The following is a 19,448-nucleotide window of genomic DNA, read 5'->3' on the forward strand; positions in this document are numbered from 1 at the left end:
TATTTCACTATTAACCAAAAGTGTGGGCAAATTTTGGATTGTATGAATTGTTCTGAACGAAGCCAACCACTAAATAGAAATATGAACTATTTCAGATAATCTGAACGATTATCTGCCATTTTGTTTTCTTCTTGTCACTAGTATTCACAGCATGGGTGAGTTAATTGAGCAATTAGCAGATTTATGGCCAGTAGTAAAAATGAATAGATCTTAACCAACATATAGTACGTCATTAGTTTTTGATGTAACGTTCAATGATTCATTAGTTGCATATAACACCCAGTGCTCAGAAATTTAAATTTAAATTTGATTGCTTCGTCCTTTTTTTTCTCCTAGGGATCCATGTCTTTAACGTAAAAGTAACCACCAGCGGATGGCACTCTTGCCTTTTTACAGTGTGGTGTCAGTTGAGATAATCTCTTCTGCAATAACCATTCTGTATCAAAATATTCTGTTTTTAAAAGACTGTAGTAAATATTGTAATAACCACTTTTTGAATAATTCTAAAGTTACAAGAATCTGGATTTTTTCAAGCTGTACAGGAAGTACTTCTTTTCCTTTGCTCCTCCTAAACTAACTCCATCTGGACCGCATTTTAAGCACAGTGTCTGATGTTCTCGCGTGAATATGCTTTCTCTGTAATATTGATTAGTAAAAATTTTCCCAAGAATGAGTATATAAAAGTCAATCTGTTTTAAAATTTAAAAACAGAATGTCTTCTGTCTGAGTGTTACAGCCTACTTAAAGACATCCGACAGTTTGTCTTTGCTGACAGGGCCGTATGTTGGACCCCATCCTTTCTCCGTACCTCCAGTGTGTGGAATGTAATGCCTGGACGCTCTTCTGTGTGCGGACGTGCTGCCTGGTTTCATGGCGTCTATCTGAGCATTGCAGGCATTGAAATTTGTGACTAGTTCTTTTGCAGGAGTTATTGTGGAGCAGTTATAATTGTCTTCAGGGAAGACAAGAAGCACCACACTTCTAGCAAGGTCTCAATTGTTGTCACGTAGCCAAAGCCCCAACTTCTGGCTCCTTTGGTGCCTGTTGTATATGCCTCTCATGACCATAGCAGAAGTTATTTCACATTTTGGGAATTTTCCTAAAATCCTGTTAGATGACAGCACTTAAGTATGTATTACAGAGGAACAATTAAATGAGAAAGAGTTCTGGAAATAATATTTATGATTTGATTTCTTTACAGATAACATTATATTTCTGAGCGACCAGACCAAAGAGAAGGCATAGAGTGGACGATTCTCCCTTGGCCAGTGTTTGGTACAGTCTCATTTCCAAATCATGTATAGTCTTTATAGTTCCTAAGGACGAGAATTAAAATATTCTTTTATATAAAATGAGTGATAAGACTTCTCCCGACTCTTACTCCTCTTCCCCTTTTTGTCTCATAGACCTTTGTAGCTAATTGTTTATTCTTTAAGGGTGGTTTCTGTGTACAAGTGTACAAAATAGTGAGCTGTCAGGTTCATCTGTGTTAGGGCAAAGGGATAAGTGTCCTTTGGGATGCCCCCTTTTTTTTGTGCACACGATTACAGTATTGATTCAGCCACTGAGTATTTGTTGAGCTTCACTCTGTGCCAGGCATTTATCCCATGGTTGTGAATAATGATGTTCTTACTGTTTGCCCTATAAACTAGATGGCAAGGACTGTATCTTCTCTGTTTACTTGCACCTTAACCAGTGCTTGGTACAGAATAGACACCTGATAAATGGTGACGGATGAATGATCCCAATGGGATATTAAGTTTTAGCCCAAACTGGAAGGGGTTGCTGAACAGTGGTTGGTATCTAACCTAAACAGCTTCAGGACTAAACTACCTTCTTCACTTCTTTTGTTTTTGGACAAATTTCACTAGTAGCATTTATGAAATAGATTTTATCAGCAGTAAAAACCTAAAATAATAAAGAGGGCTGAAGTAGTTTGTTTCCAGGTGATGCCACAGGGGCTCTGGTTCCACTCTTTTCTCTCTTTGTAAGCCCCATCCGCTATCTTTTAGTCACATCCCGAATGTGGGGGAGTCCTCTAAACAGCCTTCGACGTTGCCTCCCTAGGGTAGAGCCTCAGGTATGCCATTTTTCTTTTATTTTTCCACACGATTCCTTGATGCACATATACAGGTCATGTACAGAGTTACTTTCATGGTAAGAGTCTGGAAATTACAGAGTTCTAGTAATTACCCAATAGATATTAAATAAACTCGGGTTTTTTAGTGTGTCTTGTACTGTTGAAGTCTGTGTCAGATCTGCATGGGTCTCCCTGCTAGTTGGTGGCAGCTGTTCAGAGTTGGCTGCTGCTGAGCCAGTGTCTGGATCCGATGATGGAAGTCTCTCATTCTGTCTAGCCACCTGGGCTCCAGCTTTGCCTCCGGCCCAGCCTGTTTCCATGTGCCGCAGACCTCACGTCTCTCTCTGCCTGCAAGCTGGACTGTCACGGGTTCGCAGTTCATATGCTGCACTGTGGACAAACACTAGAGCAGCGTTTCGTACTTACAGTGCACTTTGGTCAAGGAAGGATGGAGTTCCTTAGCTTCTCTCTCTTCCTGCCCAGGAATAGTAGAAAAGTGATTGCCATTTCTTCCTCTCGGCTGTCTTTTTTTCCTGCTGCTGGGACCATTAATCAGTACGTTAACTCTGCTCCCTGAGCAGATGTTCAAACTGTCTGGCGACGTAGTCCTCACTCCTTTGTGCCACATTCCATAAGCAGAATGTAATGTAGATAAAATTGACCTTTGGGCCACTCTTTCTTGGCAAAGCTACACTTACACTCCTTAAAGGTTGTGAGAAGTGATGCACATTAGTATTCCTGTTCAAATAGTGTGCTTTGGGAAGCTAATGTGGTGAACAAAACTGTTTAACCACCAGCCTAGAGCAACTCTGAGTCTAGGACGCAGGGGCAGAAAGGTGTGCCCTGCAGGATCCCTTCGAGCTGGAGGCTTCTGCACACTCCTGCTGGAGCTCCTTGAAGGCTCTGAGGTTGGGCAGCAGAGCTTTCAGAGGCTGTATTCGGTGCAGAGGCCTCTGTGCTCGTGATGCTGCAGACCCAAGGTCCACAGCCGGGCAGGCTGCCTGAGCCCAAACTCTGCCCTTCCCATCTGGGCTGCCCCCTGTGCTGTAAACTGTGTACCCCTCCCACGCTGATCTTGGAGGGCATGTGTGGAATTTGGTAGTGGGAACAGTTGGTAGGGGTCTCCTAGGCCAGGTTTTGCGTCTTGCATTCCCTTTTTCATGTTACGGTGTCAGGGAATATACCTTTGGAAAACTGTCCTTTGACTTTGATTTTGGAATTCTGTGTTAGGTGGAAAGATGAATATACGTAGAAGCGTGGGAGGAAAAGTATCAAACAGCATGTGTGGTATTACCCCATTTTTGAAAAGGAAGTAATTGATAAAAGTATATGTTTAGAAAAGTCTGGGAGGAGAAACATCAGAAGGTTGTAATGATCTTTGGATGGGGGGATTATGTGTGATTTTCCTTGTTTTTTGCACTTTTATGTATTCTAATTTTTTTTGCATTGAATGTATATTATTTTTATAATAAGAAAAAAAAAACTGTGTTCACTTGGGGAAAGAAAGACTTTCCATTATTTCCTTTCCAAGCCAGGCTTGCATTTCTGATCGACCTTCAGCTCGTACTACTTCTTGTATTAGAGATGAGAAGGTTAATCTCTTGTATTTACCCCCTTCTTCTGCGTCTTAGTATTACATACTTAGATACTTCATTCACCTTTTTTCCCTTCTTTTTCTTTTGTTTTTCTCTTAATACATGTATGTAACCCATAGTGACTGACTTTAAAGACCATCCTGTGTGAGATCCACTGTTTGCTGCCAACACAGTTCTCAAAGAGTCATTCATTTCTTAAAAATTATTCGACAATGAATCCACAGACATCCCTAACACCAAAGACATGTTTTTGTGGCTGTTTTGAAGATTACTTGTCATTGCCATCTGGGTTACAGCCTGACTTTTGCAACTCAGGAGAAATTACTGGTAGTTTCTCTGTGTTCCCAAAAGAGCCCATGCAGTTTTTGAAGGCAGGGCTGTCTTTTACTCAAACGATGCGTTGGTCCCCATCCAGCTTGGCCTAGCACAGTGACGTTATAGGGCTTTCTAAATGTTGGTTTGTTAGATTGCACTGAAACACTGATGTGAAAATGAGAGCAGAATCACTTGACTTATTTTTCTGTCAGGGTTTGCATTATATGCTGTGAAGCTTGGTGGGTGTAACAGCAAGCAGATCATTGTAGAAAAGTTAATGAGTTATAGAGGAATCTCTTACAGGGTAATAATTACCGTATTAGCGCCTGATGTTTATCGTGTCCTTCTTAGGTGCCAGGCCCTGAGCTCAGTGCTTTTTATCATCATCTCATTTAACCGTTTCCCTAAGAAGGTGGTATTATCCTGATTTTTCAGATGAGGAAACGTGAAACTGAGAGGTTAAGTCACATGTCAGAGTCCTGCAGCTTATCAGAGGCACACCTGAAGTGTGAGTTTAGGTATGTGAAGTTCGCATTTTGCTTTCTGCCTACTTTTTGCTTCCCACTGCCTCCCACTTCCATTGGCCCTGCCATCCAGGACATCCAGAACCACCCACGGCTAACTTTTGACCACTCGGGGTGCATCGAAGTCATACTGGGAGTTGCAATACATAATAGGTTTTGGTTGGGATAGAGTTAGGAGGGAGGGAGAAATACCTCTACTTCTTTATTCTTTCTTATTCTCAGTCTGATGATCCTCCGGGAAAGTAAGTCGCAGTTAATTTCTTTACCAAGTTATCTTTACCTATTCTCTTGCTTCTTTGTTATCAAGCAGTGTTTCTTTACTGGTTAAAATAGGTCACAGTGTCTGCTCCTCTCATTGTTTCCTCCAATAGTTTCCTTCCTACTGAGGGTTGAAATTGTCAGCAAGATTGCTCAGGAATTTGACAGGCTTACTTCTCAGAGAAGGTGTCAACGGCACTGCAGTCCTTTCTCACAAACTATATTTGCCTCTGTGCTGTTCCCACAATCTGTGATAGGATGGTGTGTAGCTTTTTAGGCTGTCCAAATCATGCAGTCACAATAATGAAATTCTTGTCTCTATTCTTCATCCATTTGCCCTCTGCCATGCTTTGGGACCTTGGAGTGTTGTTTGTCCGTACAGTTGTACACTGCAACATTTTGTAGCTTTCCTGCTACACCTGCTGTTTAGAAGAAAGGTGGCTTCTCATGACAATTCAGTTAAGGCTCTGTAGTCAGACAGCCTGAATCTGCTGCACTTAACCAGCCAAGGGGCCTCTTTTCAGTTTCTTAACTTTCCCTACCTTGGATTTTTTGTTGTTCTGGTTTTCTGTGAATAAAACAGGGAAAATAGTAGTCCTACTGTATAGGCCTGCTGTGAGGAATAAATAATGCATATAACTTACTTAGCACATATTAACTGAATCAAGTGCTCGATACATACTGGCCATTATTTCTCTTGTAGTTATTTTAAACAAGGCATATCTCTTTTGTCCCCATGCCCATCTCCCCAAGTCTCATAGGATACTTACTAACTTTAGATTAGGTTATTGTACTTGGCCTTTGTTGTTGTTGTTGTTGTTAATGTCTATGGATTACTGAGAACATAGTCCGAATTAGTGTTTTTTCGTTTGCTTTTAATCTTCCGTGGCTATTTAATCTGGGCATCTTTTTAAACTCAAAAGTCAGTTGGGCACCTCCTTTGTACCATGCATGCATACAGGGCTAGATACAGGGATAAGTAGAACAGGACTCCTGCTCACAGTCTAGGACGATGGGGGCTGGGTGGGGAGGACAGAAGCAGGAGCCCATGTACAAAGTGTGCTACGGTGTGAGGAGTACTGTAGTAATGGTAGAAATAAAGTCCTGTGGGCACAGATGAGAATAGTTAGGTTAGTTTTCAGCAGAGGAAACAGCATGAACAAAGGTCCAGAAATGTAAAAGTATATGGATCAGTGAAAGATAAAACACGAAAAGGGGGTTGGGGCTGGATCATAAAATGCCTTGAAAGCTTACAGAGGACTTAGGCAGTGGGGAGCCACATGTTTTAAAACGGATGTGTCAGAACTGTGCTTTAGAAAGAACAGTGAAGACCTGTGAAGGGCTAGAAGGGGGAAAGCCTGCAGGCAGTTAGGAAGCTACTGAAGGAGCCGAGAAAGGTTAGCAGAGTGGGGATTATAAGTGACATGAGGGGAAGGTGGTATTCACGATTCGTTCACTGTACAACAGTTACGTGCCAGATCCTGTGCTGGGCTCCGGGTAAGGGATACTGAGTAGAAGAATAACACGTAGGTCCTGCCCAGGATGCGCTGGAGACTGAGTAGGTTCTGGTGGTCAGAGAAAAGGCCCTAAGAGAGAATTCTGAAGCTGCTTGGGCAGCTGTGTGGATAGTGACATTTTGTTGCTGAGACTAAGGAAAATGAATGTGGGAGCTGATTTGAGAAGAGGAAAGATCAGGAGTAGTTTTGAACATAGTTTTATCATAGATTTCCTAGCTTATGTTTGATATTAATGAGTGGAGCTCAGAAGAGAAGTCAAAACAAGAGTGACTTTTGTTTCTTCTGCCAAACGTTTTTGAAGCACATTTTGTGAGACAACATAACAAATGTTGCCAAGATTCCAACTTTCTATTGTGGAAAACCATATTATGGGAAAGATTTCCAGTTGCTTACCTGTTTTACAATGTAGCAGGGATTTGTGTTAATCAGGTGTGGTAAGATGACAGACACAAAGGCAACTGTCTTCAAAGAAGGGTTTATTATAGTTCTTAAGAGGAATTCTCATGCCACCCTATTAGAACCACGTGGAGAAGCACCAGGGTAGGCCAGAAGGCAGAAGGAATGAAGAGAAATGTGCAACAGAGCTTTTATTGTGGTTTTTGTGGGACAGAATAATTTTCACCAGGCTTTGGGCAGTAGGGGTGGTCCCTAGTTTCCAGGTACCTGGTGATTTTGGGTAGAGGAATAATGTTCTGGACTGCAGGAGCCTGATAGAAGGAGGCTGATGGCAGGTGTGGAATCAGGATTGGTTGGTTTGTGTATTAAAGACATGCTCATGGGCAAGTGTTTACTATTTCTAGGAATTAACTAATGTTGGGAAGGGGTTAGTTCCTCCCAGGGTCAGCCAGGCCCCAAGATGTCAAGCATGATAAAATACAGAAAATAAGAAACATGATTAATTCACTACTCAATATCCATTATCCTTTCTACTGAACCCATTAATTTACAGAGCCCATATTTTATTGGGGATGACAGTGTGTACAGCTGAAATACTGCATTTCTATTCTCCTTTGCAGTTAACAGTTGCTAAGGGGGTGTAAGCAGAAGTCATTTGGTGGTGCTTCCAGGAAAGCTCCTTAAATGATTAACTCTGTTGGGAGGCTCATCCTTTGTGCTTCTCCAGACCCTCACCTGGCTTTTTCTTGTCTGAAACGTGGACATAATGGCTGAATCTCCAGCAGCCATCTTGGACTGTGAGACGATCTTCAGGATGGAAGACAGAAGAAGCTGGGATCTGCGATGACCATGGAACCACCAGACCAGTCCTGGACAGTCTATCTCTGGACTTCTTTGGGAGACACAAATAAATCTCTACCTTGTTTAAGCCACTTATTTGTGCTTTGCAGTTAAACCTCCTTCTTACTAATTCACACATTCTTTATCTCCGTATACACAATGAATTCATTACTCTAATTCTTTCTCTTCTAAGACCTTCCACTGCCAGCAGAAGTAAAATCTTACCTCTACTACCACAGTCCTTCAGACTTTTAACCTATGTCTCATTCTAAATTTGGGGAGGGACTAGAACATACTTTGTACACAAAACCTTAGCAATTAGCCTTAAAAAGAGTAAATATAAGCATAGTTTTTCAGCAAATAGATATTAATTTTGCTTGAAGCCTCTACTGAGGACCCTTAATTAACCGTCCCTTGTTAAATAAAGTAGTGCTAAAGCTAAGAACAGAAGTACCACCCTTCTTCTCCTGGCAGTATAGCAGACTACATAATCTGGAGTGCAGAGGTGTCCCACTGCAAAATAACCAGATGCTAAGTATGACGTAGTTTTTATCGTATCCTTGGGTATCTTAGTTTGGGCTTAACAAAATACCAGAGACTGGGTGATTTAAACAGCAGACATTTTCTTGCAATTCTGGAGGCTGGAAGTCCAAGATCAGGGCACCAGCATGGTTGGTTTCTTGTGAGGCCTGTGTTCCTAGCTTGTAAGTGGCCACCATCTTTCTGTATGCTCACATGACCTCCTGTTTTTGCTGGCAGAGAGTGAGTGAGCGCTCTGGTGTCTCTTATGAGGACACTAACCCTGTTGTGTCAGGGTCCCACCATTATGACCTCTTCTCACTTTATCATCTTAAAGGTCTTATCTCAAAATACAGTCACACTGGGGATTAGGGTTTTTATGTGTGAATTTTGAGTGGACACAGTTCAGTCTGTAGCATTGGGCTTGTAGGAAGAAAGGGACTTTCCCAGTGGCAAGTTCTAAACTAAGCCGAAATGAGAGCAGTAAGTAGGCAGCACATTGAAGAAAGGGAGTTGCCTGATGACATGCTAATCTTGACATTGTGGTTTGGACATAAAAACAAAGGGTATGTGTCAAAGGTGTGGCTCAAACAACATTGGAATTAGAAGAGCATTTCTCGAGCAGGAAAGGATGTCATCACTGCTTTGATAACTTACTTGTACTGAGGCTTTAGCAAGCATAGTTGGGAAGGAAAGAAAAACTATTAAGATGGAAAGGAAGAAAGTTACCCATGCTGTGATTACACAGAAACCAGAAAAGAATCTGTAGATGAATAATTAAAAGTTGCTGGAAATCAGTATACAAAAGTCAAATGCAAACAACAGCAAGGATGCCGTTCTGCAAGCGTATCAGAACGTGAAAGGAGTCTTCCAAGTGCGTGGTTTCTACAGAGAACAAAACCTTACTGAAATACATTAAAAGACTAAACGTTGGTAAACGATGTTTATTGTTAAACATCGATAATGTAAAGATATCAACCCTCCCCAAATTTATGTTACAGATCAAATAAAAATTCCCAGAAGTTTTTTTGGGCAACCGGACAAGTTAATTCTAAAAATGCATTGATAAGCAAAGGTCCAAGATCAGACAACTTACTTCTCAAGAGGAAGAGTGAGGGGATTTGCTTTGCCAGTTGGCAAGACTTTTTTTTTTTTTTTTTTTTACTAAAGCTATACTGATAAAAGAACTGTACTATGGATGCAGGAATAAACAAAACAATGGTATAGAATAGAGAACCCAGAAGCAGACCATGTATAGGTGGACATGATAAATGATAAAAGTGGCATAAATAAGTGGGTAAAATATTTTTTCAATAAAGTATGCCAGGGAAATTTGTTATTCATACAGAAAAAAATGAAATCACATCTCTACCTTACATCTTACGTGAAGATCAGTTCTTGGTTGTTTAAAGACTTGTGAAAGGCAAAGCGATGACAATTTTGGAAGAAAATAGAAGACAATGCCTTTATGATCTGGTGGCGTGGAAGTTTCTTTTTTAAACAAGTGTAAATACAGAAAAGATGGATATGTTTAACTTAAAAATAACCTTTGTCGAAAGTCAGCATAAAGAAAGCAAATGACAAGTCACAAACTGGGAGAGAAGATATTTGCAATAGTATAACTGAAATACAGTCTAGAATATATAAAGGATTACAGAGGAATAAAAATACAATCTAGAATATATGAAGGCCTACGGAGCAAAAAAGAAAACGAGCTTAGTAGAAAAATGAGCAAAGATGTAGAGACACTGAAATACAAATGATCCATTGATCTATGAAAAAGTGGTTGACTTCATTGATAAGGAAATGCAAAGCAGAAATTGCAATGAGGTTTCATTTTAAGCCCTCCACTAGCAAATTCCAACACATTTGATAGAACAAAGTATGAAGGAGGATGTTGTATACCAGTAGAAACTTATGCACTGGTGGGGCGAGTGTAAATTGGCCCTTCCTTTTGAGAAAACATTTTGGCATTAACTGGTGATGTTGAAATTTCATCTAGTTATCTTTAAGGTACACCCTATAGGAAGCTCTTGCCCACAGGGCCTAAGAAAAATGTCCGAGAATGTTAGCTATAATGTACATAATAGTACAACCAACAACCCAAAGGAAACTACCCAAATATTCATCAACAGAGAATGGATAAATAAATGTTCACACAGTGGCGTACAGTTGTGTAAATGGATTACACCCATTCCAGAAACAATATTTTTAGAAACATAATATTGAGTCAATATCAGTTAAAACATGAATCTGAAACTTGGGCTAAAAACAAAAATCAAGCTTCCTTTAGAAAATTTGTTTCTTCGGGGCATTTGGGTAGCTCAGTCCACTAAGCATCTGACTCGATTTTGGCTCAGGTCTTGATCTCTGGGTCGTGAAATGGAGCCCCACCTTGCCTTGGGCTCCACGCTCAGGAGGAAATCTGCTTGAGATTGTCTCCCCCCCCCATGCATGCACTCTCAAATAAATAAATCTTTAAAAAAATAAAATTATTCAGCATGTATTTATTGAGGTTTTGCTATGTGCTAAGGTCTGAGCCTAAGGCCTGGGAGTTTAGTGAGTAAAACACTGAAGTGGGGCATTATTAGTAATTACTTGGCTTGACAGAGACATAACATGATTTAGAAATATCATTTTTTTAAAAGATTTTATTTATTTGACAGAGACATAGAGCCAGAGAGAACAAGCGGGGAAAGGTAGAGGGAGAGGGAAAAGCAGGCTCTCTGCTGAGCAGGAGCCCAGAGTGGGGCTCAATCCCAGGACCCTGGGATCATCACCTGAGCCGAAGCCAGACGCTTAACCGACTGAGCCACCCAGGTGCCCCTGATCATTCTTTTTGTAGGAGATTTATATCGCAATGAGAAAAATTGTCCAAGAATAACCCTAGTTCAAACTAGGTCGTCTGGAGAACAAGCTAGCTGGGAAAAGAGGGTTTCTTTCACTTCTCCCACCAGAAAGTGCTTCACATAAGCTCAGTTACCACAGAACTGTTGACTTTAATGCCAGTGGGAACTATAATGTCCTGTGTGTTCCAAGGTCCCCAGGTGTTGGACATCTTCTTAGACAACTTCTGTAATAGCTGGCTTCCCAAATCCAGATTTTCTGGCACCAGAGACTGTTTTGCTACTGATGAAGTTGCTTTCACACTTTTATTACAAGAAGTGAGAGCAGTAGGGAGGGTGAGGCATTTCCACTGGCATACAGAAGTGCACTGCTAACCAGACAGTGCTCTGGTCCCCCTGTGTGTATAATCGTAGGAGGATGAAGAGGAGCCACGCTTTTATTTCTGTTATTGATATGAGTTTTCCCTTACTCCAATAAAACCTGTTCCTCAACTCAGACTGTATGATATAGTAAAATTTATCTTGAATCCTGATGCATGCAAGAGGACATGCAGAAAAGATTCTCAGTATATAGTATAAGGAGTTTACATTTTGTTGTAGTTGCACCGCAAGGCCATTGAAGTATTTTATGCAGTGAAGTGAAATGATCTAAAACACATTTTATGATCATTCTTGTGGCTATATGGAGAATCTGTTACAGAAAAAAAGGAGAAGTGGAGAATGAGTTAGGCAGCCATTGAGTAGTTCAGAGGAGAGATCATGGTAACTTGCACCAGGATGGAGGCAGTGAAAATGGAAAGTTCAGGATACATTTTGAGATTAAGATGGAGAAGTCATCAATAAGTTGATGTGGGTTTATAGGAAAGAAAGAATCAAGTTAATTCTTAGGCGGTGTTTGATTTGAGCAACTGGATGGATGATGTTGCCATTTGCTGAAATAGGGAAGATTGGGGTAAGAGATAGTTCTTTTAAAATGAGAATAAATTGAGAGATTTGTTTTGGACATGTTACATTTCAGATGTCTGTGATAGAGCCAAGTAAAGAATTTAGGTAGGTGGGTATGGGAGTATAGAGCTGAGAAGAGTGGTATGGTGTGAAGATGTGCATTTTGAACTGGTCAACGTAGGATGATTCAACATAATGAAAATAATATGTAGGGGGCGCCTGGGTAGCGCAGTCGTTAAAGCGTCTGCCTTCGGCTCAGGGCGTGATCCCGGCGTTCTGGGATCCAGTCCCACATCGGGCTCCTCTGCTATGAGCCTGCTTCTTCCTCTCCCACTCCCCCTGCTGTGTTCCCTCTCTCGCTGGCTGTCTCTCTGTCACATAAATAAATAAAATCTTTAAAAAAAAAATAATATGTATTAAAAACTTACTGGCAGGAGTTGCAGTATGAAAATGGCATTATAGGTTGAATGAGTTTCTTTTTCCTCTTGAAAATAATCCCCAGAACCCCAAAGAGAATGCAAAACAGAGTTGTGTGTTATATCTTTTCTGAAATTAGGCGATAACTAAAACTTCAAGCCAAAAGTACATGGAAGGACTGTGTGTCATTCATAGTCCAGTCAGGAAAGTGGAATCCAGTATAGGTATTTCAGACAGAGAGAATTTAATGTAAGGGATTGTTTACAAAAGTACGTGAAGAGGAAAAGGTACTGCCACAGCAGAAAAAGAAGGCATTGTGCCCAGAGAACAGAAACTGATGCCATCCCTGGGCTGAAGCCTTATGAGCCTGCGGCTGTTGCTGCATTGCTGGGAAAGTGATTATAGTTGTTTCTGGTGTGCTGAAGAGGCTTTGCCTTGGCCATGCAGGCAACACTGTATCGACGGTTTTATCCAGGTTCCGGAGTCTACAATCATCTTTCCTTAATCAAAGGAACTGCCACCAAGTGACACCCTGTCAGAGTGAAAAGCAGGATTTTTCTTTCTCCTTCCTTCTCTGCTAGTTTTCATATTGGCAGATACCAACAGCAAGGCATCTGGAAAGGGCATCTGGGAAATGGTTTGTATAGTCCCAGACCCCACAGTATAGAGGAGAGTATAGGCAGGGGTTATGGGTTTGAGGGAGAAAAATAAGAAAATAACTAGAATAGGCTGTTGAAAGCAGTGGTGATCAAATTGAGGTTGGCAGTGGATTTGGGATTTGATCTTACCCTGTTGACAAGCTAGTAAGTGAGCCTGTCAGTGTTCCGTGGAAGCTGGCAGAAGACATGAAACCTCTGGATCAGAGAAAAGTGATCATATCATTGGCAGCACAGCAAGCAGCGCGAACACCAGCATGTTGGTATGAGTTCCCTTTGTCCTGTGAGTCCGCAGGGGCAGTGCACAGGGCCCAGATGGATTTCATTTTGGAGACATACACTGAGCCTGGAGCACTCGCTGCTTTTATAGCAAACAGTAAACAAGCCTGCTCCTTGTCCTGGAAGGGCACATTACCTCCTTTCTGGTTGCTCGCTGCACGCAATGGCTCTGGTCAATGGTGGTCAGGGCCTTGTATACTTAGCCCACTCAGCAAGGGTGTGTGTAGGAGCAGAGAAATTCTGGAGGAATGTCCATATCCCCAGTGTCTGGTAGGAAAAGACTGGATGAACATTTTTGGGTAACATTATGACAGGATAGAGTCTGCAGCTGGTGTGTTAGGATGGTAGCTTGATATTGAGAGCATCTGGATAATAGACTCTTGTTCTGTTTTCATAAAACAAAGTTTTATCAGTTTGGAGGATAAAACTGAAGGTGATAAATGAGGCCTGTGTTCCTTTGGAGTGGGCCATATGCTACAGTATTCTGTAGTGTGTTGTATGCAGTGTAAGACTAAGGTTGGCAAAATGCGCTCATCCAGATTAGCCACATAGAGAATGTATACATGCATATATGGTTCGAGGGTGGGCCTTCTGATGAGATGCTCACTTACTCAGACTTACAGCTTGCCATTGTGCACTCTCCAGGTGAGGATTTTAAGGGACCCAGAAGCCTGCACTCCACTTATCTTTGTAGGTCGATCTCTCTGCTGTATACACCCGGCTGTGCTGATTCCTTCGGTATTCTGCAGATTAGTGAACCTCAGCTGATAGAAAGGGATATTATTTGTGACTTGGCTTGCTGTCAGAGTGTACTGCTGATGCTTATCAACACAGTTGTCACTCTAGTATCAGAGCAGGAATGATGCAGAAACTGGAACCATGATGCCCAAGTCCCTGTGGAGAAAGCGCCAGAATAATGAAGGGGAGGAAGATGATAGTGTAGTGTCTTGTTAGTCTGTGGCCTGTGTTTTGAGGTTGATTCTCTCAGCGCACTCTCTTTGGGGTCTCCCAAGTGAGAAATCTCAGTGACTATCAGCAGGTCCTTTCCACAGAGCCCTCTGTTTCTCAGAATGGTGTGGCAATGTGGTGCCCACTGTTCCGAGCCCTGGGGCACTCCACTAGCTGTTTGTGGTTTCCCCATCCTCTGTCCACACTTTTGTAAATAATTCCGCTTTAACACCCTTCTGGAATCAGTCTGTGCCAGTTGTTTCCTGGGGATGCCCTGACTGATACACTTCCTTTGGTCTTTGACTCAGAAGAATGGTTGAGAGCAAGAGCGTGATCTCTCAGTAGTCTTTCTAGATGTCTGCAGCCTGGAAGAAAAGATCCAAGGATCCGGTACCATGGCTCTGGCATTGATCCCTAACAAACCATGTTTAAAGATGCACATTTTGTAGAGTTGGACTTGAATATATGTGGCTATTTCAGTGGAGGATGGTGAACATACATTTTGGAAGCAGCCATTACTAATGCCATGATAATGAGTTATATAGTATGATAGTTGTAGTGTTTATGTTAAGAAGTGGGAATGGTATAACTGTGGGCTCAGAATTCATATCAATGGTACCTGATGGAATAGTAGCAATGATAATGCTGATATCCAACAATGTCATCGCCGCCTTCTTCTTCTTCTCATTCTCCTTCTTCTCCTTCTTCCCCTTCTTCCCCTCCTCCCCCTCCTCCTCCTCCTCGTCCTTCTCCTCTCCCCCCCAACAATGCCTTTTAAACTCTGAAATTGAACTCTGGTCACCAGCCAATGTGGTATGCATGGAAACACCATCCTGGGAAACAATCAAAACCGAGAAAGAAAAATTATAGTTAACCCCCAGTTGCTCAATAATGACTTATAAAAAGGTAAACATTCTAATTTTTGAAGGGGTAAAAATAATAGGACTTGTAAAACAGTATGATTAGCCATAAGTAGTACATGAAATGAATTCTGATATGTTATATATTCTAAAGTTTCTTCTCCTTGGATAATCCTAATACCTGGGTAGAGGAATCTTACTAGCTATTTCTTCTTATGAGAGGATGTAAAAGCTGTTACAAAACCAAAAATGTGCATCTGTAGAACCGAAGCCATGAGAAAAAACTGAACAGCGTCAGTGATAGGTGGTGGGATCAGCCCTACAACTGGGCTAAGGTCCTGTTAAAGGACTCCCAGAGACAGCTGGGAACTGCCTTATTCTCATTCTGTAGCACAGAGTTCAGGAGCGTTTGGCCAGGTTGTGAAGTTAGCCCGAGAAAGCTGCGGGTGGTTAAGGAGGACTGTGTTTATGCCCGAGTATTCTTGGTAGTGCTCTGTAATCATACCGTACACCACATAATGCCAAGACGGATGAGGTTCTCCTGGCTCCTTGGCGTGTATCCAGAAGAGACTATGTATTGTTTGCACGGCTTTGTCATCTGCTACTGTGTGAGGTCCTGAAAGTATATCCCTCCTTTATTTGGATAGTGTTGCTAAACTCTCTGCTGTGTATCTTGATGGTGTTGATTTCTCTCTCCATCCTTCAGATCAGTGTTTTCAAACTGTATTTATCACAACTCATTTGTAGGTTGTAAAATCAAGTTTGTGATATGCAAGCAGCATTGAAAGAAATAAAACAGGATAGAAAATATCAGACTGCCACACATCCAGAAAGGGGAAATAATTGTTTTGTGACTCCTTTGTGTTCCCAGTATAATATGTATATAAGGTGATATGTATAAAACCATATAAAAAGTATTACTGTTGGCCGTGGTCAAAATTTGTAAGGCACTGTTTCACATACATAAGGCTTCTTTGGTTGAAGAGATTGTCTGTGTGTGGTTCCTGTCAGCCTGAACTACTGTTGACATATTGATACAGTGGTCATGCACTCTGAAAATCTACACTTTGAATAGCTTACAGGCTATAATTCATAATTGTTATCATTTAAATACTCAGGTAGTTAAGAATTTCTGATGATATGGCTCAGCAGGGAAGAACTTGGAGCCCCCTCATGTAAGGCATACTTTAAGAGGCACACCTTTTAATTCTAACCCAGGACCAGTGGCACTGAACTTTCTGTTTCATGCACTTAAACCTCCCTCCAGGGTGACTTTGATAGTGCCTCCTGGTGGAATTCTGATCTCCCCCTTTCTGTGTGTGTCCCTGAGTCCTCCTCCCAGGAAGAAGACTTCTCACTCTTCAGAGTGGTTCTCTATGACTCTTCTGGTGATGGATCTTTCTGTCCTGCGTGGCTCAGACCTTCCTCCCTTTGGAATCGAGTGCAAATCCTCACCTTCTTTGTAAGTCAGATCTCTTCCTTCTTTGTGTGACATCGGATACTACTCCATTTGCATTTTGGCAAAGAGCTGCTGAGTTTTGATCATAGATGGAATGTGACCGTCCATCTCATCTGGGAAGAGGACAGACTAATCGGAAAGATCCGGGGAGGGTTCACTAAACTGTGCTCTACAACAGACTAAATTGGGCAGAGACAAGAGACAGGTACAGGGAAGCAGCAGGTAGAAGTGACAGATTCACAGAGAGGAGTATCAAGTCAGCAAGGAGATTGTACATCAACAGAAAGAACAAGGTCACGTCTGCCTGGTAGCTGACATGCCGGGGCTGGAGAAATGCATATTCCTGGTTCTGTCTGCCACTGAGTTCATTCTGGGGATGCTGGGGAATGGTTTCATAGTGTTGGTCAATGGCAGCAGCTGGTTCAAGAACAAGATAGTCTCTTTGTCTGACTTCATCATCACTAACCTGGCTCTCTCCAGGATCGTTCTGCTGTGGATTCTCTTGGTTGATGGTGTTTTAATGGTGTTCTCTTCCAAAGTACATGATGAAGGGATAGTGATGCAAATTATTGATATTTTCTGGACATTTACAAACCACCTGAGCATTTGGCTCGCCACCTGTCTCAGTGTCCTCTACTGCCTGAAAATCGCCAGTTTCTCCCATCCTACATTCCTCTGGCTCAAGTGGAGAGTTTCCAGGGTGGTCGTACACATGATTTTGGGTGCCCTGTTCTTATCGTGTGTCAGTGCCATGTCTCTGATCCAGGAATTTAAGATCTATTCTGTTCTCAGTGGGATCGATGGCACAGGGAATGTGACTGGGCACCTTAGAAAGAAAAGAAATGAATACAAAGTGATCCATGTTCTTGGGACTCTGTGGACCCTCCCTCCGCTAATTGTGTCTCTGGCCGCCTACTTTCTGCTCATCCTGTCCCTGGGGAGACACATGCAGCAGCTGCAGCAAAGCGGCATCAGCTCCAGAGATCCAAGCACTGAGGCCCACCAGAAAGCCATCAAAATCATCATCTCTTTCCTCTTTCTCTTCCTGCTTTACTTTCTGGCCTTTTTGATTACAACATCCAGTTATTTCATCCCAGGAACCGAGATGGTTAATATAATCGGAGAAGTAGTTACAATGTTTTATCCTGCTAGCCACTCATTCATTCTCATTCTGGGAAACAACAAGCTGAAGCAGACGTTTGTGGAGATGCTGTGGTGTGAGCCTGGCCATCTGAAGCCTGGGTTCAAGGGACCTTTTGCCCCATAGAGTGACCAAGAGCACAGGTGGGAGCCTGGGAGTCCTTCGGTCTGGCTGAAGACTAAGGGTTCTTCCTGACCTTCCATGGCACCAGTTCTGTGACATGAGTAGGACAGAGACCCGACTGCATTGCTTGGCCCACTGGGGACACATCTCATGGCTTCTTTTTGTATGGTTGTTTTGGAGCGAGGGAAACAGTCTCTGGAAAATGTCAATATAGTAAGAACACTCTCACTGTATAGATGTGCAGTTGTGTTTTAGTAGCTATCCACGTAATGAGCTGTTTCCTAGCTTTAACTTCACGTTTATACTGATAGTGGTGAGCTGATGTAAATAAAACAGTGTAGTGGGGCCTAAGGGAAAGAGCAAGAGCTTTGCAGTTCCTCAGACTCGGGTTTGAATTCTAGTTCTGTCCATTTCCAAGACTTTTGGCCTTTGGTGAATTACTTTCATTTAGTTTCTGATCCTGTCTTCCCTCATTTTAAAATGCGGACTGTGACACTGACCTCACAGGGTCCCTGAGACTCAGGAGGCCACGTGGCCCAGTGTACTGTGTAAAGCCCTCGCTTGGCGAAGCTCGTATCGTGACTAACAGTGAAGTGTGCAGCAGGAGCAGTTCCCACAGGAGACAAGTTTCCACACATCCACTGTATGAGGACAAAAGCGATGGAATGAGAATCAAGACCCTTGGCTGTTAGGCTCCTGTCCAGTCTGGTGGTGGTCATTTTACTTCCGTAGTCCTGGCATTCCTTTATCATTTGGCTGAAGTAAATTGCCAAGTAATTTTTTTATTTTTTAGATCGGGCAAAGGTCTAAGCAGTTTTTTTCTTTTTAAACTAACCAATATGTATATGAGTTTTGGAAACTTGAGAGTTTTATAAAAAAATAAAATAAGCAGTGTTTATAAGTTCAGTACATTTTTTTAATAAGTTACACAGGCATCGATTTATTTCCTATCACTGAACAGTGTCAAGAAGTCAATGAGAATGTTATTACTTACGATCATGAAGAATTCTGACTCATGAGTGTGTATAGTTAGGTCCTGTGGCAAATCTGAATCCAGCTTTCTGTCGCTAATGGGGCTGTCAGGTGTAGAGTGTGGTGGCTATGAATCGGCCCTGAAGGCAGACAACCTGGGTTCTAGCCCCAGCCCCGACCCCTGTGAGCTGGGTGACTTTGGGGAAGTTTCTTCACTTCTCTCTATTTCACCTTCTTCATTTGTAAAATGGGACTAGTCATAGTATGTTGCTGTTAGGGTTGCTGGAAGGAGTGAGTGAGTTACCAGAGGAGTACTGGGGATGTACTGTATGGTGACTAATATAACAAAATAAAAATTATAAAAAAAAGAAAAAGAAAAAAAGAAAAGTGCTTAGAGTCCCAGGTGGAGTAAACAATAACTATTGCTGTTGTTATTTTGTGGAATGAGTGAGATTTTGACATAGCCTTAAGGATCACCATACTACTTGGCATTGGGTCATATGTAACCAGAAATGAATTCGGGGACTGTTCTGGGATTTATGTATTCATTATTTAAAGTTACAGGAATAAATGTCTTTTGGCCTGCACTGTTTTCAAATTGATACCTGCTTCTTGAAGCTGCTAGGAAAACTCCTAATTCTAACAAAGTTCTCTTTCAGAAAGGTATCTGTTGAAACTTAAAATAATTGTTTAATATTCATTCATAATTCACTAAAATATAGGGATTCTGAAATGGGTACTTTTGTAATTAATGAAAA

At 41.8% G+C, this 19,448-nt stretch overlaps 2 protein-coding genes across 8 annotated transcripts in view; both read left to right on the top strand.

Annotated features, from left to right (window-relative positions):
• Nucleotides 1–19,448, top strand: part of SSBP1 (single stranded DNA binding protein 1) — a 103,349-nt gene that overhangs the window by 7,974 nt on the left and 75,927 nt on the right. For 2 of the 7 annotated variants that reach the window (XM_026512539.4, XM_026512546.4), the window contains exons 7-8: nucleotides 1,202–1,275; nucleotides 7,468–7,616. In XM_026512539.4, coding sequence (XP_026368324.1) covers nucleotides 1,202–1,245 — 44 coding nt within the window. In that variant the 3' untranslated portion in view covers nucleotides 1,246–1,275; nucleotides 7,468–7,616. Of the gene's footprint in view, nucleotides 1–1,201; nucleotides 5,979–7,305; nucleotides 7,617–19,448 lie in introns of those variants that run through there. The other 5 variants (XM_057304090.1, XM_044388802.3, XM_044388808.3 and 2 more) reach the window with 5 other exon arrangements.
• Nucleotides 9,194–18,568, top strand: TAS2R3 (taste 2 receptor member 3). The gene has a single exon (XM_026512436.4). It carries the CDS (start codon nucleotides 16,771–16,773, stop codon nucleotides 17,719–17,721), a length of 951 nt encoding a protein of 316 aa, XP_026368221.2. The 5' UTR covers nucleotides 9,194–16,770; the 3' UTR covers nucleotides 17,722–18,568.

The sequence above is a fragment of the Ursus arctos genome, unplaced genomic scaffold (assembly GCF_023065955.2).
Source record: "Ursus arctos isolate Adak ecotype North America unplaced genomic scaffold, UrsArc2.0 scaffold_3, whole genome shotgun sequence".
Taxonomy (NCBI): domain Eukaryota; kingdom Metazoa; phylum Chordata; class Mammalia; order Carnivora; family Ursidae; genus Ursus; species Ursus arctos.

Excerpts from the sequence above, each read along its gene's own strand:
- TAS2R3 (XM_026512436.4), top strand. The coding sequence starts at position 16,771 with ATGCCGGGGCTGGAGAAATGCATATTCCTGGTTCTGTCTGCCACTGAG.